Raw genomic sequence first — 27,797 nt, 5'->3', positions numbered from 1 at the left:
AGTTATAAATCAATAACATTAATAATCAATTTGATACTTTTGAAATTTCTATAGGAAAACGGAAACTTACTCGTACTTTAATGACGACTTGGTGTAGGTTACCCTTTAGATTGTCCAAAATGAAAGGGCATATAGTTGGATGGCAAGTTGGAAAATTAAAGGAAGAATAATTTTCACTTCCCCCGCCAAAAGAAAAGAAAAAACGAAAAATGACTCATCAAAACCTTCAATTTTCTAGCAATAAAAACTTGAAATCGTCTCTCCACAAAGGTACTGTATTTAGAAGAAACAATAAAAAAGAAAAGAAAGAAAATGGAGAAAGGGTTAATCTCAGTGGATGAATGGAGAGAGGGAAGCCAAGCATACTTCCTAACGCACCTGCACGCGGATCACATTAAAGGTCTATCATCCACCTGGGCCAAGGCTCCCATCTTCTGCTCCCGCATCACCGCCAAGCTCTTCCCTTTCAAATTCCCCAACTTCAACCTCTCCCTTCTTCACGTCCTCGATCTCGGCTCCTGGCACTCTCTCTCCCTCCTTTCGCCTTCCTCCGCTTCCGAAGTCACCGTCCAAGTCATGGCCATCGACGCTCACCATTGCCCCGGTTCGGAAATTTCGTGACATTTTCACTCTCACTCATCTAAAAAAGCGTTTCTAATGGTTTTTTTTCTTTTGATTGTTTGATGATTTTGGTTGTAGGCGCGGTTATGTTCTTGTTTCGTGGCGAGTCTGGGTGCACGCTCAACACTGGAGATTTCCGATGGGAGATAAACAGTGAGAGGGCGAAATTAGGGAGGGAGATGCTGTTGAATGCTCTTCAGCACGATAAGGTTGATGCGCTTTACTTGGACAACACGTACTGTAATCCTTCTTATCAATTCCCTCCCAGGGAAGTTGCTGCCCAGCAGGTGCTTTTGAAATTCCCAATCGATTGTTTGTTAAATTTCAAATTAACATATATTTTAGGTATTTTCTTTGTAATTTCATCTAATAATCTGTTTTCGATTTAAAATTTTATAAGCTCATTCCCTCCTAAAATTTATAAGTTGGCCCCATAACCTAAAATACACCGTCCGTATTAGTTGTTTTTGAACGCTTATTAAATCATTAAATAGTTGAAATTCATTTTCAAATTGTACTGGTAGAAAGTTGGGTTTGATGATTCTTATTTAAAGATCAAATTTGGGTTTAAAATTTTGAATGTTTTGTTGAGCTCGATGTAGAATCTTAAACAAGCTCAATCATGGGTTTATTTGGCTTGTCAACTCAGCTTGTTTGCAATCTTGTATTAGAGATAACTGTAGATTAAAACAATTGACAGTCTGTAACTCAAGTTATGTGCAAACTTGACTTGAGACATTACAGTGCTTGTTGGTTTTTCATAGTAGAACTGTACCACCTTTAAGCATATATGTAGCATTTATGACCAGGAATGAAAATTAAACTACAATGATCGACAGCAGTCAGAAATATTGCTTATTTGTTTCTTCTTCTTAGTGCACAAAAATGGTTACAATGTCTGTTTTAATATTTACTAAAGAAAAAGGATCAATTCTGAGTCTATATCTGCTGAAGCCAAGGTTTGTATAGATGTCTTCGTTATTATAGTATTAACTTCGGAGCTGAAGATCAGATTTGGTTTTCTTACTGCTTTAATTTTTCCGATAACAGATTGTTGACCTCATCACTTCCCATCCAGACCATGACATTGTCATCGGGATTAACACCTTGGGCAAGGAAGATCTTTTGCTCCACATATCAAAAGCACTTAATATAAAGGTAAAAGGTTTGGCCTTTCTACTTTTTGACATTGATTTTTCTTTGTAATAGTACAACTTACTCCAGTAGTCGAAGTATTAGGTTGAATGATATTTATCCTACCTTGGGAAATCACTGGGGCAGGTGCATGAGAGGTTATTCCTTTGATCCTTAACATATCGAGTTTACACTTAATAAAAGGGGAAGTGTCTTAGTCAACTGCTTCAGATCTACAATCATTTGCAGTGCTGTATGATAAACCAGGCTTTTACTCTCACATTTTCACTTCCTGCTGAAAAATCTAACTATAAAGAGATGAATGGTTGAAGTATGTTTTAGGTTTTCTTCCTTATTAACATATAGTCTTGAAGATTAATGATGATTTTAGCATTTCCTATCAGTTATTCATTTTTTGCCTGCCTCCTTTGGTTGCGATCCTTGTAGATTTGGGTCTGGCCAGAGCGCCTCCAAACCATGCATCTTCTTGGGTACCATGACATTTTCACGACCGACACATCTCTTACAAGGGTGCGAGCTATCCCTCGTTACAGTTTTAGCATCAACACTCTAGAAGGGTTAAATACGATGCACCCAACTATAGGAATCATACCATCTGGTCTTCCATGGATTGCTAAGCCCCTTGAAAGAGATGGCAGGCTTTTTGATTCCCTTTTAACTTCTCGTTACAACAGAAGCAAAGTGAGTTCAAGAGGTGGGAAGAAGAACGATAAAACCCATGGCAATTTAGGATCTGTAGAAAGGTTTCACAAGTACATATATTCGGTCCAATATTCTGATCACTCGAGCTATCCGGAGCTAGAGGAGTTCATAAAGCTTGTGCAGCCAACCAATATGAAAGGCATTGTAACTACTTCACCTTGTTATGTCGATCCTCTTTATTACTTTGGTCGCATTTGTGGAATAAACCAGCCATCACAAAAGTTGCACCGTCAACATCAAATGTTTGGAAAAGGTTATATTGGAATAGAAAATAAAAGAAAAAGGGTTGATCGTTTAGGATTTCATTCAATTAGGGAAAGAGTGATAAGACGAACTGTTCGAGGTGTAAAGCTTGATGAATATGATGGTTCTGATTGACTAGAGACTTTGACTTCGGCACCTACTAAGTTGACAATGTTGTAAATGGTTGGGACTAGTTACTAGTAACTGAGAAATGAAATTGTGTCAGCATTAGTTGGTTCAATTAGTTGTGTATACACTAAAACTTTGGTAAACTATGAGCTTGGTTATTCTACTTATTGATGTCTAAATTTCACTGTTTTGGTAATAGAACTCTACATCAGTAGTGGCTGGCTGCATGTGGATTGAAGACCATAAATAGGTACTTTAGATATGCTATCGGATGTTTCAGATTTGGATTGTTTTGTGATTGCAAAATTTTAGATTTTATTGTTTTTGGATTTGAAAGTCTTCGGTTTTGGATCCTTTTTGAGTTTAAAATACCTTAGATGGATTTTTTTTTTTTAGTTTGGACATTATGTTGGATCAGATTGAATTGCAGCTTAGGTGAATTAGTTGTGTTTGAATAATTTTACAAATTTTCTTTTGTTAAAAAAATTGAATGTGAAATTTAGTGTTTAACTTTTTTCATGTATAAGATGTGATAGTAATACTAAAACGATGTAATGCAGACGGGTACCCAAGAGAAAGATAAAAGAAGTTGGGTACAAACTCAGAAAATTTCATCAAAAGCAACATACCACCAAAGTAGGGATGGGTATGGGTAAGGTCGGGTTTAATTTTTGGCCATCCGACCCAAAAATTATAAATATTTCACCAGACTCTAATTTGACCCAAAAATATATACCTTTCACCCGACTTGAACTCGACCTGATTTTTTGAGATAAAATCCAAATCCGAAATAACATATTTATTAAAAAATATTATTTTTATTCAATAAAAATAGAGATTTAATTGAAATAAAATAACATACAGAGAGATATTATTGCAATTATCCCTAAATATATAGGTAAAATTATAATTTTTCGGGTTGAGTAGGATATTTTTCATCCTAAATGCGAACCCGACCTGACCCGAACCCATTTAAAGAAAAACTCGACCCGATTGGATCAAGTCGGGTTGGAACTCGTTGGATTCGGGTCTCGATGCCCATCCCACACCAAAGTTAGTAGAAACGGCAATGTTTTGTGTTTTCCTAATTACAACCGAAACTACGTCGCACTGTATCCCATTCCGGAATTTGTATACATTTCAGTTGAATCCATTGAAACCGAGATTTCTAAAGAAATGATAATCCCAATAATCTCAACACATATAGAGCTACAGGAATGGCAACCAAGCTGAGAGGGATTGCTTGAACCATAGCCTCCCTCCAGCTCTACAAATGGTAATTCCAGGTTCTGAAGTCCATACAATGCAGATTCACAATAACATTCCTCCCAACTTAGTAAGCTTCCCATGCATCAAAATTCATGAAAACCTGAGGGCTGTATGACCTACCTAGTCAATATAAAAAAAACCCCGGTAATTATCGAAAACTATCGTTATCTATCATTACAATACCTACAAAAGTAACTTGAGTGTTCTTGTCTTTTTTAGAGTGTAAAAAAAACATAAATCTTATAGAATCTTACCTCATAATATTCTCATGCTTGTCACATACATACCATTATTCTTCACTTTAGTAATCATTCACATTATTACTCAATTAAAAAATTATCAACTTTCACTAATCAACTTATCAACCGATCTCACTTGTTATTAGACATATTGCTTTCAAGCCTCCACTATTAATCAAACCCATAAATGTCGTATTTCATTTGTGAATCACCCTCAAATTCACCCTAAACACTTGTTTAAATCCCTTTGATGATTATTAAAGTTTATAGAAGCCGTTATGAATTATCATACATCATTTTCACACATTTATAATATCAAAATAGTTCACATCGAATTTATAAACACCTAAGCCCCCAACATATTTTTTCACCCCCATACAAACAAATAACACTAAATATTATGAGTTACAAGTAGTAGGGAAGAATTATAAAATGTTACATCAACTTCCAAGCAACCCAAAAACTCCTCAAGCTCAACTTAGAACCAAACTTTCCTTGTTCTTTCTCTTGGAGGGCTTCCTCCACTCTCCCACTAGTCAAAGCCACCGAAAAAATCCACAACTAATTGGTCTAGTAGAATGAGACAGTAGATTTCTTAAGTAAGGTTAGAGGTTTAGATTCTGACGTTTGTGTATGGAGCAAATTGGACTGGAAGGGTCGCCCCTATAATGAACCTCTGTAAAATTCGATTTAGATTAGTCAGCGAGTAGATTGGATACTGGCGATTAATTAAAAAAATCACCAAAAATGTTTCTATGATCAAAATGATGATTATAACTTGATAAACAAAAACTTGAAACACCCACAACCAATCATCATCTACCTTCATCGTAAGCACATTCACTAGATTCACCACACCCATACCCACTGTCACATTACCCTTTACCCAAATATCCTCCAAAATCATCATTATCTTTAACTAAACCAATAGACGACCAAAGCTCGAAACACCCACAACCTAACATCATCACCCATCGCCTCCAAATGAAGTCCTACCTCTCAGTCACTAATGCTTTCAATCCTCTCCATCTGTCCAACATAATCATCATCACTCCCATCATCACCCCAAAACCATCAAAACACCCTAATTCTTATATCTCTTCCTTAATTTTCTCTAATCCGAACAACTAAACCCAAACAAAGAATAATAACAATAAAAGGAATGAAAAAAGAAAAGAGAAGGAAGAAGTATACTACCCACATTCAGCTAGAGGTAGTTGTCACCAAGGCGCGAAGGGTTGCCTTTCAGATTCGGATGGTGAGGAGACATACAATAATAAAGGGACTAACATACTTATGTTTGGGCTCAATCTGATGATGAACAAAAGAGATTGGAGGGAGAATAGTCGAAAGGCCCCGATCTAAATTTGTGGTGTTGAACTAAATAAAAACAAAAATAAAAAAGAAATGATGCTTCTTCCGTTCAATTAGAAAATAGTTGAAAGTTCTCGATCCAAACTTGTGGCGAACAAAAAAACAAATTTGTGTTGGTAACGATTATAAAGGTTTGTTACCAACATGTTAAGGGCTTCAACTTGGTTTACTATGCCTGAACATTCAAGGTTTCACCTAAAGTATAAGGTTAGATAAAACCAATTAGTTCAAAGTGATTACTTTTCCAATTTTCAACCTAAAATATGACTAAATCTATAACATTTTAGGTTGTTACTTGTTAGTTATAAAATTTGAGGTTCCCATTATCGAAATTCATTGACCAAGTTTTAAAAAATGACGAGATAAATCTTTAAACTCGATGCATTCCAACTCACGTTACAATTATAAAGGTTTATTATTACCAATCTGTTATGACAACATCATAGGTCGTAGTTTCAATTTAGTTTACTATGTTTGAATATATGAGGTTTCAACCTAAAGTATAATGTTAGGAAACATCAATTGGTTCAAAGTAATTCCTTTTTCACTTGATCCAATAATGTCGCCAAAGTATATGTTGACGAAAACGGGTAAAGAAAACAAAAGAACACGAGAATTTTACGAGGTTCGGCAATGTGCTTACGTCCTCGGTGCCTAGGCGGCGCTAGAAGTTTTATTCAATAAATTTTTTTTAGGTCTAGGTTACATCTCTATTTATAATAGAAAACCCTGGTTCATAATTACAAAATCAACCCTGTACCATACCGCAGGGGCTGCGCCCCCGCACCCCCAACCCACATAATTCGTAACCCCACAACGAGACTTTCTTTGTAAGGACAGTTGATGTTTGCTTCTCTCACTCTGCTCCATCTCCTGTCCTCTTTACTGGTATATTTATGAGCCATACCTAACAAATCTCCACCTTGGCGAATATCCTGCCCCTTGGAAACTTCAATGTGGGTTGGGTTACCTTGCTTCTTTAACAACTCAAAACATTCAACAAGTCCAAGCAATGCTTGAACTTGTCTATCGTAACTAGCTTGGTGAATATATCAGCAGCATTCTCATCAGTATGTACCTTCTGAAACAAAACCTCTCCAGATGCAACCAACTCTCTGATCTTGTGGAACCTTACATCAATATGTTTAGTTCTAGCACGATACACCTGATTCTTAGCCAAGTGAATAGCACTTTGATTATCACAAAGCAACTGAACTCCACCTTGTTAAACACCCAACTCCTTCACTAAACCAGTAAGCCATAAAGCTTCTTTTGCAGCTTCAGTTGTAGATAGAGCCACAACAGATTGAATAGTAGACTTCCAACAAATAGGCCCTCCACCAAGAGTAAAGACATACCCTGTCGTAGATCTTCTATTATCCAAGTCACCTGTATAGTCTGAATCCACATATCCTACAACCAAAGGATTATCCCGCTGACTCCCAAAAACAATTCCATGTCCCACAGTACCCTTTAAGTACCGAAAGATCCACTTGATTGCTTCTCAATGTTGCTTACCAGGTTTAGACATGTACTTACAAACTTGACTAACAGCATGAGCTAAATCAGGACGAGTACATACCATCGCATACATCAAGCAGCCAACAACATTAGAATACGAAACCTTTGACATATCTTCAGCTTCCTTATCTGTCTTAGGGCACTGTTCTGATGAGAGCTTAAAGTGATTCGCCAATGGAGTGCTAACTGGTTTCGCGCTGCTCATCGCAAACCTTTCTAGCATTTTCTCAACATAACCCCGTTGAGATAGCCGCAGTTTCCTTGAGTCTCTGTCCCTGTAAATTTCCATTCCAAGAATTTTCTTTGCAGCACCTAAATCTTTCATATCAAATTCCTGACTCAATAAAGTTTTCAAACCGATAACATCATCCATGTTCTTCACAACAATCAACATATCATCAACATACAGTAATAGAAAAATAAAAGAACCATCATCAAGGCTTTTAACATAGACACAACAATCATACTCACATCGGTTGTAGCCAATCTTGATCATATAGGAGTCAAACCGTTTATACCACTGTCTCGGAGACTGTTTCAACCCGTACAAAGATTTCTTCAATTTGTAAACTAAATGCTCGTTTCCAGGTTGAGTGAAACCTTCAGGTTGCCGCATGTATATCTGCTCCTCTAAATCATCATGCAAAAAAGCAGTTTTAACATCCATCTGCTCTAAATGCAAATCCCAACTAGCTACCAATGCAAGTACTGCTCGGATTGAAGTGTGCCTGACCACAGGAGAAAAGATTTCATCATAATCAACTCCTTTTTGCTGTGAAAAACCCTTCGCTACCAAACGAGCCTTGAACTTCTCCCCCTCTTTTTTTGTTACTGCTGGTTTCTTCTTATACACCCATTTGCAACCAATCAGCTTCTTACCCTCAGGAAGGGGAACTAACTCCCATGTGCGATTGTGATTCAAAGACTCAATCTCCTCAACAATAGCTTCCATCCACTTGTCGTTTTCCTAACTAGTAACGGCATCATGAAAAGTAACCGGATCATCACTGCTAACAATAAGTGCAAAAGATACCAAGTCTTCAAAACCCAATCTGTTCGGAGGCTTTACATTCGTCCGTCTCACCCTGTCTCTGGCGAGACTATAATCCTGCAAATCATCCGTAGTGGAACCACCAGAAGTCGGTTGAGAAGTTTCTGGTTTCTCAACTGGAAACTGCTCGAAATCCACCACTGTCGTGTCTTGCTTCTGCTGTAACATGGACTGTTCATCAAAAACAACATCTCTACTAATCACAACTTTCTTCGCAACTGGATCCCAGAACTTGAATCCTTTGACACCTTTCTTGTAACCCAGAAAAATGCACTCCTTCGATTTTGCATCAAGTTTGGATCTCTCATCAGCAGGTACATGCACATAAGCAGGACAACCAAAAATCCGTAAGTTATCAAAACTAACATCATGACCAGTCCATACCTCTTCTGCAACTTTCCCAGCCAGCGATGCCCTTGGTGGTCTGTTGATAAGGTAACACGCCATGTTGACAGCCTCAGCCCAGAAGTGTTTGGGAAGCCCCGCATTCAAGCGCAAACATCTGACTCTTTCATTCAACGACCTATTCATTCGTTCTGCAACACCATTCTGTTGTGGTGTCTTGCGCACTGTAAAATGCCTCTGAATCCTATGCTCCTTACAGAATTGTAGGAACTGTGAATCTGTGTACTCCGTACCATTGTCAGACCGCAAACACTTGATTTTTCGTCCTGTTTGGTTTTCTACCTCAGCTTTCCACAGCTTGAACTTCTCAAAAACTTCAGATTTCTGTTTCAAAAAATACACCCAAACTTTCCGTGAAAAATCATCAATAAAAGTAACATAGTACCTAGATCCACCCAAAGACGATGTCGTGGAAGGCCCCCATACATCAGAATGCACATAATCAAGAATCCCTTGAGTTGTGTGCTTCGCAGTCTTAAAACGGACTTTAGTCTGTTTACCAAGAACACAATACTTGCAAAAATCGAGCTTACAACTTTTAACACCATGCAACAAGTTTCTTTTGTGTAATTCTGTCATACCACGTTCACTAAGATGAGCAAGGCGCATATGCCACAATTTTGTCGTATCATCACAGGACTCAACAGAGTGAACTCCACCTGCAACGGTACTCCCTAACAATCTGTAGATATTCCCTGTAGTCATCTTGCCTTTCATCACAGTCAATGCTCCTTTAACAATCCGAATGGTTTCCCTATCCTCGTCAGCCTTAGGGATAAAACCATTCTTGTGCAAAGTGCCCAAGGAAATCAAATTCTTCTTCAAGTCTGGGATATGTCGAACACCACTCAACGTCCGTATGGAGCCATCGTGCATCTTAATTCTGACATCACCAATACCAACAATATTGCAACATCGATCATCACCCAAATAAACCGAACCAGAATTAACCTGCCTGTATGTCGAAAACCATTCCCTATTTGGCGTGATGTGATAAGAACATCCAGAATCAAGAATCCAAGCATCCGTCAATTGTGTTGTTGAAATAGGAAGCATATCACCCTCACTGCAATCAGAATTATCATCCTCGACCACGTTCACAGACTTGGATGAGCCATCACGCTTCTCATCAGTCTGCTTTTTCAACTTCGGACAGTCTCGCTTCATATGTCCCGCCTCCTTGCACTTGTAACAGTAAATCGTCTTCTTATCCCTGTATTTGGATCTGGAATTCCGCTTCTCGGACCCTGCCTTCTCTGGCTTCCGTCCACGATCTCGATTACCCTTGACATATAAGCTATCGGCTTGAGAGCTTTCCCCTGCATTCTGATTCCGTTGGTTGTGAGCCAACAAGGCTGCAGTAATCTCCTCAACGTTGATAGTCTCTTTCCCATATGTAAGAGTAGTCATCATGTGTTCGTAAGAGGGAGGCAACGAACACAACAGAATCATCGCTCTGTCTTCATCCTCAATTTTCACATCAAGACGAGCCAGATCAGAAACGATTTGATTGAAGACATTCACGTGTTGTGCCAAATCGTGATCGTCCTGCATCTTCAGCCCATACAGCCGCTGCTTCAGATACAGTTTTGTCGTTAAGGATTTAGACATAAACTGACTTTCCAACTTCCTCCAAATTTCGTCTGGAGACGATAGATGCATGACGTGATACATGACCTCGTCCGCCAAGCATAATCGTATGATTTCTGCCGCTCGCTTTTGCAATTCTTCCCAATCTTCCTCATCCATCGACGCCGGCTTTGTAGGTCGCAAAGCCTTCAAGATCCCTTGCTGCGCCAATAGATCCTTCACCCTCGTTTGCCATAATCCGAAGTTACCCTGACCATCGAATTTCGCGACTTCGAATTTTGCTCCTGACATCTAATACCAATTGTTGACGAAAACGAGTAAAGAAAACAAAAGAACACGAGAATTTTATGAGGTTCGGCAATGTGCTTACGTCCTCAGTGCCTAGGCGGCGCTAGAAGTTTTATTCAATAAAATTTTTTTAGGTCTAGGTTACATCTCTATTTATAATAGAAAACCCTGGTACATAATTACAAAATCAACCCTGTACCATACCGTGGGGGCTGCGCCCCCGCACCCCCAACCCACATAATTCGTAACCCCACAACGAGACTTTCTTTGTAAGGACAGTTGATGTTCGCTTCGCTCACTCCGCTCCATCTCCTGTCCTCTTTACTGGTATATTTATGAGCCATACCTAACAGTATATACCATGTATAACATTTTTAGAGCGTATGGGTCACATTTTAATTTAGTATGGGTTTTGATTATTGCCATAAGATTTTTAAAATGAAAACTAGGATTTGTTCTTTTTAAAAAAACTAAGTTACGACTTATTTTTGGGGAAAATTCGAGTTTTATTTTGAAATGATTTTGGAGTCGTCGTCAGCTTTGAGTTAGGTATGTTGAATATCTAAAAATGTTTTTGTAATAATTTAAAAAAAATCATTTTAAAAGACAAATTTGGTTTGCGTATTACCAGAAATTTATTTTTAAGGATTCAAGAGTCGATTACGCGTGAAAAAGGGTAAACACCCCATAACATTCAAAATTGGTACATCTCGATTATACGTTGTCATAATAGTGAAAATTACAAATTCGAGTCAAAATATAAAATATGATCGTTTTATTGAACTTTGATTAATTTATTAAAGGAGATTCTCAATTTTGAGAAGAAACCACGAGATTCACACATCAACTAATAAGAATTCTATCCCATCGATTTTCTTCTCTATAAAAGAATGTCCCTCTTTATTTATGAAAACAAAAATACAGAAAAAAAATATAGAAACCCTTTGGCAGTTAGGGTTTCTAAAAAATTTAATATTTGGGCCATTTGGGCTTTGATCCTGCTCTACTGGGCTGATGAGTTTGGGTATTGACATCCATATTAGATTAGGATAATGGGTAAAGGTTAAATGGGTTATGGGTTATGGGTTTAAGGTGTGAATGGGTTGTTTGTAATATTTAGTTCTTGTTTTTGTGTAATGGATTCTAATGGACATTTGAATTTGAGTATGGACATATATGTTTCAATTGTAAAGCTTAAATGAACGTGGATGTTTATAAACGTGCCTTTTGATTGGTCTTATAAATGTTAATGGACTTTAATGGGTATATTTAATTTTTGTATTTGGTATCCAATGATAAAACTTTAATTCGGACTTTAAATCCTAAAATGAAAATATGGTCACAAATCCCAAATAAATCTAATTGCACGCCTCCTAAAATTAATTTGACATCAATGCACGAACACCCTTAAATTGGTCTTCAATGATGCTTGATCTGATTTGAAATGTTTAGACAAAATTAAGGTATTACAATTTCTCCTCTTTGTTCATTATTGTGAAACAAGAATGAAGCAATGGCCAAAAAATGATCTAATTTTATCTGATTAGGTTGAACTCTATTTCTTCAACACTATCATCCTACTTCGGCCATCCATTACTATATCCCTTTGTCTTTCTATTAGTCGGTCTAACCATAAGAATCAGAAAACTTTTGACAAGCGTCGTAATTGTAAAATAATTAATTCTTTTCCTCGATCATTATACTAAAAACACATAATAGGAAGAAAGATGTCGGTCTACATGGATTTGGAAATTTCTAATTCTGATTTAATTTGATCTTGAACCAAGAAAGTTGTAAAATAAAAAATTAAAAAAAGGGTTTAAAATAATCAAGTAAACTAAATAAAATAAAATTAAAGTAACGAAAGCAATAAAAATAAGAAAAGTAAATTGTAGAAAAATTAATTATGATGAGAGATAGCCTACAACTTCGCTTTGCCTTAATATGTCCCGATCACTGAAATAAGTTTTACTTCAGATATTTGTCGGTTACAGTCTACAAGGCCCAACCCTTGTAATTTGCTCTTCTTGCTGATGAACTAATTTTCCAAATTCAATCCTTGGAATTTAGCCCTTGTTTGGATTAATATCACCTACCAACTTTAACGCCAATGTTAGTTTAAAACTAAAAAAGCATGTGCTCGAATTATGGTGTCTAAATGAGAATCGAACCCGATCTTGATTTCTCTTAGCGGATCGTCGCCAAGTTTGTTCTTAGGCGGCGTTTGGTTCGCTGTAATGTTTCTGAGGGAATTGGAATTTGTGAAGGAATTGGAATCTGTCAAGAATTGAAATCCAATTCCATATTCTGTTTGGTTCGCAGACATGTTAGATGAATTTGATTTCAATAATGTAAAATGACAGAATTACCCTTCTTGTTTTGTTTTAGCTTTATTTTAGTTTGTTTACAACTTACATGTAGTAATATATTATAAAAAATTAAAAATTAAAAAAATATTAAATTTTCATTTTATTGATTGATTATTCATTTCAATAAATTATAAAAATCATGCTAATAAGCATCATAAGTTAAAATCATCACAATCAAAATATGTTAATAAGTTACCAAAAGATAAAGCAATATTTCGATACATTCCAATCGGAGTATGTTAATTAGTTACCAAAAAATATACCAAAAACTATTTTTATTCAATATATGAATTAGAAACCCGACCTGACACGAAATAATAAAAAAATTATTTTTATTCAATAAAAACATTGACTTAATTGAAAACAATTATATATAGAGGGGTATTATTGTAATTATTCCTAAATATATAAGGTAAAATTATATTCTTTTTGGTCGGGTCCGGTTTTTTCACCCTAAACCCGAACCCGACCGGAATATCACACTTAAAAAAACCCAACCCGACTCGACCTGAATATCACACTTAAAAAACCCGACCCGACCCGAACAAAATAAAGTTTCACCTGACCCGAATATATGAATTAGAAATCCGACCCGAAATAATAAAAAAAATTATTTTTATTCAATAAAAACAATGACTTAATTGAAAAAAATTATATATAGAGGGGTATTATTGTAATTATTCCTAAATATATAAGGTAAAATTATATATATTTTTGGGTCGGGTATTTTTCACCATAAACCCGAACTCGACCCGACCCGAATATCACACTTAAAAAAACCGACCCGACCCGACCAAAATAAAGTTTCACCCGACCCGAAATAATAATTTTTTTTTTATTAAATATATGAATAAGTTACCAAAAGATTGATGAGGGTAGTATGGTTAAATTTCAATTCCCTCCAACAAGGGAATTTTTCACCATTTTTGGATGAAATTCACTTTCCCTCATTTGATGGAAAGTTGAAGCCATGAGAGATTCCAATTCCCTTGGAAAACTTGAACAAAAAATGGGAAAGTGGTGGAATTGGATTCCAATTCCCACCAATTCCAAGGGATTCCCCAAACGCCACCTTAGGGAATTGAATTTGCTACAAGTCGATTCTCCTCCCCAACTGTAAATCGCAACGTCGATCAAGATAATGTGCACTCCTTGGATTGAAGATATTGAGATGTCTGAAGAAAGGTCGATTGCCTCTTTTTTTATGCCGAAAATCAAGAAAGAAACCTGAAGGTATGAGGCCCCCTTGCAATTTTCACGAGATTAGATTGAGTCGCAGTTTAGCCAAGCATGGTAGAACTCACACGTAACGTGTGGAAGGAAGAGAAGATGAAACAGAAGAGAATTTTATTAGAACAAAAGAATAAGCCAAAATCAGTTCTATATTGGATTTTGAACTTGTAAAAGTACACCTTTCAAGCTTTACCCTGGTGGATATTTATAGCTTGAGAAAACCTAAAGAAAATAAAATACCTTAAGAAAATAAAATCCTAATAAAAATCCTTATCAAACTAAAATCCTAATTAATTAAATAATAAAATCTAAAAGTATTTGAACTGAATTACAATGTTTAATTCTTAAAGAATTTTGGCCCCCCTTGATTTTCTCCTTTGATATTACTACTTGGATTATTTTATTGAAGTTGACGCCCAACTTGGTCTCTGAATTTGAGTTGGCGTTGACTTCTCCAGATAAATGGGATAAATATGCTTTGATTCATACTTTAATTATTGTTTTCTAGAAAATAGAGTCCTACGCGAAAAGTAACCCAAATAACCTAAATTATCACTATAAAAGGGAATAACAAAGTTTAATTAATAATAAATTATTAACCAAATAAAACACTCATCAAATTTCTCCTTACTTATTCAAAGTTTGTCCTCAATCATGCCTTAATAAATTATTAAAATCTTAAATTATCAATCTTTCACCTTACAATATATCAGGGAAAACCAAATGAGCCAATAATCACATCAATCATCAGAAACAATGTGACAATCAAGCAAATAGGCATAACTAGTAACAAGTTTAAGTAAAAGCCAATATATCCCAATTAACTATCAATTTCAAGGTAATAAGATTCAATACCTCACAAGGATTCACTCATTATCACTTCAGGGTAAAAGAAATCACTCAAAGTCAGGGTTAATAAAGACATTACCATAGGCTTGTAAGAAAATCAAGTCTCCACCATTCGTTCGAACAAGATGCATTTAATCAAAGGGTATTTAACAAGGTTATAACGGGGCTTAGGTAAGGGTAGGGATAAGGACAAAAAAATAGGCTTAAGTGTCAAGACAAGAGATGCAAAATGTTTGAGTTCAACCCACGACTTCAAGAATGTAAACACACTTTAAGAAGTGTAATCAAACAACCAACATTTCCTCTTTTTTATTCCTTTGTTGTTTTTTAGTATTTTCTGTTGTTTTTTGTGTTTTGTTTGAATGTTTTGTTCGATCCATATTTTTTTCCAGAACGTTTCTTCTTTATTCTCTTGATTTTTGTTCGTGGAACAAATATATCTCATGACTCGCTAAGGGTGACAAAAGAGGGTAAAAATAAAATTGAAAGGTTTTAGATTCATGGAATATCAAGAAACATATTAATCAACGGATTCATGGAATATTAAGCAAAAAATTTAAGGAAAAATACTGATCATGTCATTTTACTATCATGCACCCTAAATCTAATAAAAGTGTGATCATAAACTCATAAGGTAATCAGTGAAATAGAGAAATATTCAGGATTAATAACAAGATATTTCAATAAATCAACCAAGGTAACTCAATTTCAGGCAAGTAAATAAGCAAGCGATAATTCGATGCAAGTGTTCTCTAAGTTCTTTATACCCTTCACTTAAATCATATTGTCTCAATATGTAAAATTAAAGCATATGAGAAAGAATAGAGATACTCTCCGTGTTTAGTGACGGCCATGGCCGCGAGATACGATAAAAAATCTCTAGATTTGCTCTAAATTTAGCTTGATCAAAGTGATCTAATACCTATAAAAAATTCAAACATAAATAAATAAGTATGAAACAAATTTAATAAAAATAAATTCAAATGAATTAAAAAATTGAATAAAATTAAATATAATGGGTTGCATCCCATTAAGCGCTTTATTTAACGTTGTTTAACTCAAAGACCTGGTTCATAATATAGGTTCCGCGAGGGATGCTTTCTTGATAACTTCCTAAAAATGCTACTTTTAAAGCCTTTTTCACTTAAGTTAATGTTTGTTTTAAAGCTCATTTTAGTCATTTTAGGATCATGTAGTTGTATATAGTTGCATTAGTGGTGGTATGACTATTTTATCTTGTAAAGGTGATGTATGAGGGAAAGGTGTGGTTGTTTATGTTATGCACGAAATAACAAGCAAAAGGTTACACAGGGAAGAATGTTGTGACATCACACGTTGCTGAAGCATATTGAAATGCCTTGGAATTTGTGGTGTAGAAAAGGACAAAAAGATATTTTTGTAAAATGACAGCTGGAAAGGCACGTGTTTGATGGTTATAACCGCTTGCTAGGGACCACTGCTACCTTGGAGGATAATATTCACACCCAAGGAGTGATTATAGGGGTATGATGGGTAATTGGAATGTTAAAGCCCATTATTACCCTTGGATATTATATTTTTATATACACCGCATATGAAAGAGAAAGGAGGATGAGAATTAATCATCTTCGACTAGATTTTCTCACATTCTATGTATCATTCTTTTCATTTTATAGCGGTGTTCCTCCATTTACAAGCTCTAAGGAGTGGCGAGCTAGGTGTTCGAGAGGAGCTAGCAAGTTAAGGCGAGTCATGGTGGTTGAGGAAAGCTCAGGCTGCGAGCGTCGAAGGCTTATTCTCCATTCCCATTTGTTGTTATTTTTCATTTGATATTGGGTTGTTGGAACGGATAAATTTCATTTTTGTTTCATGGATGATTCGAACCCCACCATGAACTAACCTTATTTGGTGGAGTTGATTTTATGGATGTTTGATATTATTTTAATGGTAAATTTATATTTATATTCTGCATTTACTTGTTCGAGAGAAACTTAGCTATTAATACTTGTAGTATTCGAGAGAAACATAAGTAAGATCCGCATAAGCAATGGGGTGTAGTATTTTCTTAAGCTTTGAACCAACATAGTAATACTATATCTTAATCGCTTAGTGCTTGAGAGAGACTAAGATATGGTTTCAACGACTAAGAGGGGTAGTTTTTATCAAAAGTGTAGGCTACCATAGTTGAGACTAAGAGGAGATGTTGTGGCATTCTATTCTATTAGGTTCCTTTGACTAGAGATAGCGAGAGCATTTTCAGAAAACCCTATCGAGCAACTGAAGTTTAGATAAATTAAATCTGCTTGAGAGATCATTTTTAGCGTCTTTAAATCAATCCCTACCATTCATTCCAGTGGAAGCTTGTTGTGTGAGGATTATCAAACTATCATTTATTTGTTGTTTTTACTATTTCTCATTGCCTTGACATTTCTATCATTTTCAGCATTATAATCTGCTCTTGCCACTACATTTCCATTTGCTACCCCATCAAACTATCAATCCATATCAACCAGTATACACTTTCCATTGCCGTTACATTTTTCATTAGTACATATCATCACTAACTATACTTAGATAGAGTAGTGCTTTGCTTCGGTTAAACTTTGTAATTTCCATCAATCCATGTGGAGACAATACTCACTCATCACTTTATTACTTGAGTGATTGTGTATATTTGCACATTATTTGCATATAATTTTATAGTACTCACAACACACAACATTTTTCCACTTCATACGCTTTTTCTAACTAAGAAATTTCTTATGAGAAATTCTACGATCATAAAGTTCTTTTATTTTATTCTTGTAGATTATGTCATTCTCAAAAACTTTTCTTCGGATTCTTTTCAACTTTGAAAGTTTATCTGAAATCAATAAATTATCTATTTTACTCAAAATGTGTTTTTTAAATGTTTCGAAAGTGACTTTATCTCCAACTTTAATGCCTGCAAAATAGATGGAAAAAATTTAGATTGAGAAGGCATCAAATTTAAATTATTACTTAGCTCTTCTCTAGATATATGCGAGTCCTTGTTAGAAGCGCTATAAGTTCCAACCTTCATTTTCCTGTACAACTCATCACAAAAATTATGTTCAACATATTTATTCTTAGAAGGTTTAATAATATCGACAAAGCTAACATTATCCATAAAGTCAAGATGCTTTATCGCCTTATAAACGTAAAATTTTACCACTTCACCGTCAAACTCATGGTAAGATTTTTTCTTCTAACGTCGATTTTGGTATATACAATGCTTAAGAATGGGCGACCAAGAAAAATTTCAGAGGAAGTGTTGGGTAGGTTGTTTACCATGTCAATGACATAGAAATGTGCCAGAAAAATTAACTCATTTACTTTAACCAATACGTTTTCAAGATAGATGATGGATCTGTTGGTGAGTTGAATCATTACTCTAGTTTCCTTTAAAGGCTCATTAGTAATTAAATTATAAACAGAAACTTACATAAAATTTATGAAAGCACCAAGATCACATATAGCACGTTTAATTCTAAACTTGCATATTTTACAAGGTATAGCAAATATACCTTGGTCCTTTAAATTTGGTGGAAGCCTACGTTGAAAAACAACTGAGATGTTCTCGCCTAGGTTTATCTTTTCATTTCCAGTAAGTCTCCTTTTGGTTGTGCAAAAATCTTTCAAGAATCTGGTGTATCTCGGTACTTTTTAGATTACCTCAAGAAGCGGTATATTTATCTAAACCTTTCAGAAAACATCTAAAATTTCTTTTTCCTCCACTTGTTTTTCACGTTTTACTAACCTTGAGGGAAAGGGAGGTGGCATGGCATAGGATATATTGTAGGAGGAGTTGGTGTTGAATTTTTCTTTTTCCTTTCGAGTTATGTGTTAAATTTCTCTTTATCCTCCTGAAGATTTTATTTTCTTTCTTTTTCTATTCTGTCACATTATTCTTGGTTTCTTTGGGATCTTGGTTATTCTTTTTCTGTTTTCTTTACTAGATTCCACGACATGCTCTTTAGGGATTGTAACGATCACGGTATCACTCCGAAGGGTGATGGCAGTGATGTTTTCTTGTGGGTTTGTCTCAGAATGAGATGGTGGCTTTCCCTGTAATTCTATGCGCGTTCCACAGTTTGAGCTAGTTGAGCCATTTTTTGAGCTCTTAAAAGCGACATTTGATGTGATTTTGAAATTTTTCTTGAGATAATGCCAACCGTTCGACGATGGACTCCAATGATGATTTCGATGGTTAATACTATTGTTGTGGAGGAGGTCTCAGTTAATACGATTCATTAGGTCTCGGATTTTTTCCATAGTTGAAATTTGGATGGTCCCTCTACCTTAAACTATATGTATTTGTGTTAGGACTATACGATCAATGGGGAGTACCCAGAAAATTTTCAACTATATTTTTCAATGTGGTAGTGTCTTCTTGTAACATCGGACAATAATCCGTGGGATAGTCCAACATCGTGTAAATTCTGCAAAGTCTAGCCGTAGTCGTTTTTCCTAAAACAAGGAATTGAACAATATCATCTAATTTATTGATTTTATTTTCTAATGAAATTGCACTTACCCGTCGAGTAGGTTCACTCACAGAGCCTAATTGTTGAGAGTTAGCAGCCATAGTTGAGATCTGATTTCTAGCTATGTTTGGAGTCATATTTATGAGTGCTCCTCCGCTAACTGAGTCTATCATCTTCATTTGCAAAGGAAGTAATCATTCGTAAAAATATTGGAGAAGTTTTTGCTTTGATAATCTATATTGTGGACAGCTAGCGCAGAGTTTCTAGAATCATTCCTAATAGTCATATAACGATTCTCCATTTGTTTGTTGTACTCCTAATATTTTACTTTTTAATTCACTCGCTTTTGCTTCATGGAATAACCTATCAAGAAAACAACGAGTCATATCAGCCCATGTATGAACAGAATTATGAGGTAAATAAAATAAACAAATCTTTAGCCAAGTCGGATAAAGGAAAAGGAAAAGAGTAGACTTTCACTGGGCAATCCATGGAAAGTAGGTAGAAGATGGATTAAATATGTTTTTAGCTCAAACGATATTTATCGATTAGGGAATATGATGCATAATGGTGTTGGTTTGGCATGTGCCACAATTAATTCTCGGATTGTCTGTTGATCCATTGGAATTGGTTCTTTGTAGTATTCTTTGGCATCAGAGAAGGTTTCTGCATTAAAGGATATCTCCATATTAATTTCGGATTGTTATGATTGTTGTTGTTGTCGCAACCGTCTTTCTTGTAGTGTACGTGAGCGTAATCTTCATGCTAGTGCTTCGATATCAGGTATCAAATCTACTAGTTCGCTTTTTTCATGGTCATAAATTAAAACAAACTTTAATTAGTAATTTTTTTCATAATCCCCGGCAACGACACCAATTTAAAAAGCATCGTAATTTTCAAATAATTAATCTTTTTTCCTAGATAATTATACTAAAAATGTAGAATAGGAAAGAATGGTGTCGGTCCACAGGGATTAAAAAATTTCTAATTCTGATTTGATTTGATCTTGAACCAAGAAATTTGTAAAATAAATAATTAAAAAGGGTTTAAAATATTCAAGTAAACTAAACTAAACAAAATTAAAGTAACGAAAGCAGTAAAAATATGAAAATTAAATTGTAGAAAAATTAATTATGATGAAAGATTACCTCCAACTTCGCTTTGCCTCAATCCGTCCCGATCTCTAAAATAAGTTTTATTTCGGATACTTGCCGGTTACAGTCTACAAGACCCAACCCTTGTAACTTGCTCTTCTCGTTGATTTCCTTTAGCGAATCTCCGCCAAGTTTGTTCTTAGGGAATTGAAGTTGCTAGAAGCCGATTCTCCTCCCCAATTATAAATCGTAACGTCAATCAAGCCAATGTGCACTCCTTGGATTGAAGATATTGAGATGATTGAAGAAAGGCCAATTGCCTCTCTTTGTCTGCCGAAAATCAAGAAAGAAACCTGAAGGTATGAAGTACCCTTGCAATTATCATGAGATTGGATTGAGTCACAGCTTAGCTATTAGCTAACGAAAAGTTTAGCCAAACATGGTAAAACTCATTCTTGACGTGTGGAAGGAAGAGTAGATGAAAAAGAGAATTTTATTAGAACGAAAGAATAAGCCAAAATCAGTTCTATATTGAATTCTGAACTTGTAAAAGTACATCTTTCAAGCTTCACCTTAGTTGGTATTTATAGCTTGAGAAAACCTAAAGAAAATAAAATACCTAAAGAAAATAAAATCCTATTAAAAATCCTTAGCAAACTAAAATCCTAATAAAAATCCTTAGCAAACTAAAATCCTAATTAATTAAATAATAAAATCTAAAAGTATTTGAATTTAATACAATGTTTAATTCTTAAAGAATTTTGGTTTGCCTTGCTTTTATCCTTTGATCTTGCTACTTGAATTATTTTTATTGAAGTTGACTCCCAACTTGGTCTCTAAATTTGAGTTGGCCCTGACTTCTCCAGATAAATGGGATAAATCTGCTTTAATTCGTACTTTAATTATTTTTTCCTAGAAAATAGAGTCATGAGCAAAATCTAACACAAATAACCCAAATTAGCACTATAAAAGGGAATAAAACAATTTAATTAATAATAAATTATTAACCAAATAAAACATACATCAACATTCTTGTCGGATCTACCTTATTCCCCTGAATGTTGGTCCTGCAGAGACACAATTATCATTGATTAGTACATTTGAGGATTTATTTATATCATTTTTTTTCTTTTTTCTTTTTCATTTTCTCTTTTTCTTTCGAAACTATTTTCATATGAGATTGAGAATGAATTTTTTAATCTTAAGGGAGATGAAATTCGATTTTTTTAAAGGAAGTGATTTCAAGAAAAATCCAAAAAATGTTCTAAGTAAAGGAAATATCTTGTTTCAGGAGAAACATCTTTAGGTTTCAAGGGGAACTGTCTCAAGTGATAAGAAATTTATTTCAAGAGAAACAATCTCAAGTGAGATAAAATTTTTGTTTTGAATAAAATGATTTTGAAATTTGTTTCAAGAGAATCAATGTTGAACGAGATCAAATTTTGTTTCAAGGGAAACGATATCAAGTGTGATAAAATTTTGTTCGAGTTAAGCAATCTCAAACTTTATGTTTCAAGAGAAACTATCTCAAGTGAGATGAAATTTTGTTTAAGGGGAAACAATCTCAAGTTAGACGAAATTTGTTATAATAAAAACAATCTTAAGTGAAACGCAATTTGTTTTAAGAAAAGCAATCTCAAGTGAGAAAATAATTTGTTTTAAGAAAAACAATCTCAAGTGAGATAGGATTTCTTTTAAGTGAAATGATCTTAAAGTTTGTGTTTTAAGAGAAACTATCTCAAGTAAGATGAAATTTGTTTTTAAGAATAATAATCTCAAGTGAGAGTAATTTTTATTTTCATATTAAATGAGAAACTTTGAAAATAATTTTCTCATTTTTCACAACTATCATATCAAAACATTTTGCCTGAAGGTATCATAAATGGCCTGAAAATTTATAATATTGCTCAAAAGACTAATAGATGATCCAAAGGATTTAATCATTATGTTCAAAAAACTTACTGATGGTCTGAAGCACTTATTCAAGTAAGAAGTATTTGGAAATCAATTTCCACTTCTTTGAACGTTCATTTAAAAACATCATAATGGTCGGGTAACGTGCCCCACTTCAAAGTAATGATTTTTCTGTGGACTGAGCTCCTCTATTCTTGAGGTTTTGTCAATCTAAACGTGATTTCCTTAATTGGAGGTTTGAATTTTGATTTTCTTTTCTTTTAATATCTTGACATCATAAATCTTCGTATTTCATTGGAAGACTTGTAAAAATTATGCATTTGAATGCAATTCTCTTGAATGTTTTCCTGAGTGTTAGACTTAAAAATTATTATTTTTTAATTATTCCTCATGATAGAAGAAAATGTTCTTAAGGAAGACAAGATTCCAAGAAATTCTAAAGGCATTCCCTTGGATGTTTTGATGCAAATATGCAAAATCATGTAACATGTATGTCTATTTTGATGTATATTTTCTTAATCAGTGGTTAGAAATGGATGCACAAGCATTATTTATTCTCTTTCTGATCTGTTCTCTTCATTCTTTTTCATACTAGAGTGTACCTTGTAATTCTTTCCAGCAATATGTTATTTTTGCGTAAAAAAATTTGCCCCAACATTCCCCAATTTCTGATTTTGAGCTTGTAAGTCTGAGGGACCTTTGTCAAATTTCCAAGGTACAATTCCCTGGAAGTTATCTTGTTTGAAAATATTTTCCTTCTCGATCCTTGTAAACGTTATGACATGTCCCTTTTTCTTGGCTTGACATTCTAATTAGATGCAGACAAGATGAAACAACTAGCGTAATCAATGCTATACCTTTTATAACCCTTCTATTTTGAGTCTCTGAAATCCTCCATTTGATCAAGCTTCATAGACTCCTTTAGCAGAGGTAGCTCAGAAACATCAACCTAAAAATAAAATTCTTGAGTGCTTGTGTGAAATTGACTATAACATGTGTTTCTCAACTCCCTTAGTCCATCTTCACCATTACTCCTTATTAATTTAAACACTAGGCATTATTACCTTTATTAATTGAACTTTATCAATTTTAATTTTATTTGTCCTTATTCAGACGTAGCTAAAGGATTCATCTCCTCGCAAAGTCTTTGACTTGAAAACCACGGTAGAGCAAACACTAAATTGTCATGTATCCAATCAATTTCATGGTTTAAACATGAATTATTCATAAAACCATGACTTTTGAGTTAACTCTATAATCAATTGCATTAGCGGAATAGATCAACTTTTTTACACTTACCTTATGATAATACTTTATTAATTTCCTGAGTATACATATTTGATTTCTTAAGCTCATCAAGAAGAACCTGTTATAGTCTGGGTATCGTTGAAAATAAAAAAAAATTCTTCTTTAGAGTTCAATTCCCAAGCAACTGACCTAGACTAAATTTATTTACTAAATTATTCCATATGTGAAGATTATGATCATCATTGAACGTTCTTAATAAAAGCATAATCCAATCAGCTTTGCGATATCATTCACAAGAGATGTCCCATTTTATCTACTCCTATACTTACTTGAACGCCAAGCCCTTTGATCGTCTCTTTGTGAGAGAAGAATGCTATCTTGGTCCCTGAAAGAAAAGAGTAAGATATTCAGGTATATCTTCTGGAGTAGGATCAAAGGTCCTTATTTTACGAAATATTTATAATCCTAATTGTTGAAAGAACTATTAATCTATTTGATATTTAAAGAATTTTAAGATTAAAATTTACTTATTTCTCATAACCTCAGAAGGTAACATTTTATTTAATATGTTTGAACGTCAAACGACTTATAATCTTTTAAAAGAGAAAGGAAGAAAAAAATAAGTTCAATCAAGAAAATAAACTTTCATGTGCAATAAAGATTCATAGTGGATTCATTGGCTTTTTAGTAATTTGCATTAGAATTCCCAATTACTCAAGAAATGTTCAACCCCTAAATCGATCAAATTTTAGACCTTGCACTTCAATGCCCCATAATTCTCAATAGTGTATTTTGAGCTTCCTATGTGGTAGCTACATATGGAATTAACAATGTACCTGACAGGAAAAAGTGGTTCATTTGGCTTGGGCTACACTAAAATCACAAGGTTTTTCTCAACTAGGATTGAGAGCAATTATTCATATGTAATTAGAATTGGACTAATGTGAGTCTTTTATTGAATCACCTTATGAGGTCTAGTCCCATGATTAGCTGAATAAGAACTCATTATATTGACCTTGACTATATTCTTGACCTCATTACTACTAGTGCCCTTTATCTTACCATTCTTGATAGTACTTTTAATCATTTCTCCACATATGACGATGTCAGAGAAATTCTTAGTGGAAACCCCTATCATGTGATTAATATAGGGAAATTTTAATGCATTGATAAATAAAATGATAAACTCCCTTTCAGTTATTGGTGGATGCACTTCGGATGCAACGTCCCTCCATCACTGTGCATACTGTCGGAAGCTCTCATTACACTTCATCTCCATATTTTAGATAAGTTTCAAAACTTTATTGAGAACAAACATTGCTAACATTTTACATTTGAACCTAAAATGTTATCAAAGCCAACCTAAAATGTTATATGCTTTTAAACATTTTAAGTTGAAATATGTGAGTTTTAGAATTTGCAATAAAGCTTCACAACTTGTGAAATATAGGATTAAAACTCATGTAAGAATTTAGGTTGAAACCATAAATGTTACCAATGTGTATAATATTTTAAGTTGAAATTGCTTAGTATCGAACCTTAGTACAAATGTTTAGATGCTTATTAAATATAGGATTAAAAAACTCTTGTAAGAATTTAGGATGAACCTAAAACATTACAAATGTGTATAATATTTTATATTGAAGTTGAAGAGCATCAAAACTTTTCCCTCTTGTGAAAATATATGTTAAAAACTCATATAAGAATTTATGTTACAACCTGAAATGTTACCAACCTAAAAAGTTACTAGAATGTTAGCAAACATAAAACATTTTAGGTTGATCCAACCGAAAATATTTCCAATCATATAACATTTTAGGTTGCAAACTGGAAATGTTACCAAACATATAATATTTTAAGTTGAGTATATTTCATAACAATCGTTGAAACTTAGGGCAAAAGGTTCGATGTTTACCATTTTAAACCTAAAATGTTACTAGTATTTATAACATGTTAGGTTGTATTGGCAAGTATCAAAACTTATTCTTTGAGGTTCGATACTTATCATAACCCAAAATATTACTTGTATATATAACATTTTAGGTTGGCTTGGTAAGTATTGAAACTCATAGTCAAAGCTTCGATACTTGTTGTGAAATATATTCAACATAGGAAGATAAAAAGCTCATGTAAGAATTTAGGTTAAAACCTGAAATGTTAACGACACTAACCTAAAATGTTATATGTTTGGCAACATTTCTTGTTGAAAAACGAAAATGTTATATGCTTGGTAACATTTCAGGTTGCAACCTAAAATACCCACAATATTAAATTGGAACCAATTTAGAAATTAGATATTATTTTAAGTTGAAACCAAAATTTTACCAATTTTAAGTTAACGAGTAAATTTTTAGGTTGATAAATGTGGGCTGGGCTATTCCATCAAATCTTTGGGAAGGGCCCCAAGCTCGTATTTGATTGTCGGCGTGGTGATAGGCTTCGCTTCTACGACTGCCTCCCCGGCCAATAATGTCGTTGTGCGGGGATGCGATTATCAATTGAAAATATTAAAAGAAATTATAAAGTTAATAACATTTTCGATTGTATTAAATTAAAAAATTACCCCACCTGATAACATTTTCAGTTGGTTCTAAATTAACCTTAGACTCACCCAAATCTTGAACATGTAAATTAAAAAAGTGCAATTATTGGTGGGTCCAGATTCTGTGACGTGATGCTGCTTCTTATTGCAGAAACTGGATACAATTTTCATTGGAAAATGGAGACGGTAGATGGTACACCCCGTGACCCAAAGTTTTGGCACTTGGCCTGCTGCCAAACAAAGCCCTAGCCTTCCTATTCAAAACAACTCATAATTATGTGCCATCATTTTATTTTATTTTGTAAAAGGGAAAACCCTATATCTCCACCAATCCAACCTTTTCTTCTACACTAATTGGCTTCCTCACCTTTCCGTTCTCTCAGTCAGATGGGCTCTTCTTTCCTCATTTTAAACACCATTATATCCCTAGCAATAACTCTAGTCAAAGGAGACGCCGGTTTAATCCAAAAAACTTGCAAAACCACCAAGTACTACGACCTATGTGTCTCCTCCCTCAAATCCGAACCGACCAGCGCCGATTCCGACACAAAGGGCTTGGCTATGATCATGGCCGGGGTCGGAACGGCTAATGCCACGGCCACATCGACCTTCTTGTCCTCCCAATTGCTTACTACTACAAATGACGTTATCATGAAGAAAGTACTCAGAGAATGCTCCGACAAGTACGCCCATGCAACCGATGCACTTCAAGCTTCCGTCGAAGATTTCGTGTCGGAGCTGTATGATTATGTGTACTTGCATGTAATGGCGGCGGCTGATTATCCGAACGCTTGTCGTAACGCTTTTAGAAGGTACCCGGGATTGGTATATCCGCAAGAGATTGCACGTAGAGGGGATGGTTTGAAGCATATTTGTGAGGTGGTGTTAGGCATCGTTGATCATCTTGCTTCGTGATTTGTTCTGGTTTCTCACATGCAAATAATTAACTTTGCTTGGTTTGTGTTTATTCCTAATCATTGTCCTTTTTATCTGTTTGTCATCCATGTCTAGGTAGGGTGGACCCATAAAATAATACTATATTTTAGATGTTTCAATTCTAGTATTTAATATCGGCTGAATTTGGATTAAATTTATCATCGGCTTAGATGTTTCAATTCTAGTATTTAAAATTCCATTTTAACTTGGAATTTGTAAAATACTTTTCTTCACATTTCTCCTGCTCATTTATAAGTGGTACAAGTTAATATTCAATGAAAATTTATAATTTCATGGTTTTCATATATTAGTAATTGAGTTATATGTGTATGCGAGTGCAAAGTACATATAACTATAATGAAACATTCTGAATAAGGGTCCGTTTGTTTGGAGGAAAATATTTTGTGGTAAACGTTTTCATAATTTTTTTGTGTTTGGTTCAAGAAAAATGTTATGGTCAACTGAAAACATTTTACGGTCAAAAGGTAAAACACCCTCTTTTTAGATAATATAAGTTTACTCAAGATTAAGATGTGTACTA

General features: G+C 34.5%; 2 protein-coding genes across 2 annotated transcripts; both read left to right on the top strand.

Moving 5' to 3' along the window:
* The first annotated feature begins 276 nt into the window (after nt 1-276).
* Nucleotides 277-2,981, top strand: LOC120168361 (5' exonuclease Apollo). Its single transcript, XM_039177097.1, has 4 exons — nt 277-604; nt 700-908; nt 1,672-1,779; nt 2,203-2,981. The coding sequence occupies exons 1-4, from the start codon at nt 313-315 to the stop codon at nt 2,854-2,856; spliced, it is 1,263 nt and encodes a 420-aa protein (XP_039033028.1). The 5' UTR covers nt 277-312; the 3' UTR covers nt 2,857-2,981.
* A 23,677-nt stretch (nt 2,982-26,658) lies between these two features.
* On the top strand, nt 26,659-27,383 carry LOC120164886 (cell wall / vacuolar inhibitor of fructosidase 2-like). The gene has a single exon (XM_039174548.1). The coding sequence runs from the start codon at nt 26,708-26,710 to the stop codon at nt 27,233-27,235; it is 528 nt and encodes a 175-aa protein (XP_039030479.1). The 5' UTR covers nt 26,659-26,707; the 3' UTR covers nt 27,236-27,383.
* Nucleotides 27,384-27,797: the final 414 nt, after the last annotated feature.

Source organism: Hibiscus syriacus, unplaced genomic scaffold, assembly GCF_006381635.1.
Source record: "Hibiscus syriacus cultivar Baekdansim isolate YM2019G1 unplaced genomic scaffold, ASM638163v2 tig00000329_pilon, whole genome shotgun sequence".
NCBI classification, from domain to species: domain Eukaryota; kingdom Viridiplantae; phylum Streptophyta; class Magnoliopsida; order Malvales; family Malvaceae; genus Hibiscus; species Hibiscus syriacus.
The sequence above is the reverse complement of the archived record's forward strand: the minus strand, read 5'-3'. Positions and strand labels throughout refer to the sequence as shown.

Coding starts and splice junctions, on each gene's coding strand:
- LOC120164886 (XM_039174548.1), top strand. CDS start 26,708: ATGGGCTCTTCTTTCCTCATTTTAAACACCATTATATCCCTAGCAATA.
- LOC120168361 (XM_039177097.1), top strand. CDS start 313: ATGGAGAAAGGGTTAATCTCAGTGGATGAATGGAGAGAGGGAAGCCAA. Junction 605..699: donor CGACGCTCACCATTGCCCCG/GTTCGGAAATTT, acceptor TTTTGGTTGTAG/GCGCGGTTATGTTCTTGTTT. Junction 909..1,671: donor GGGAAGTTGCTGCCCAGCAG/GTGCTTTTGAAA, acceptor TTCCGATAACAG/ATTGTTGACCTCATCACTTC.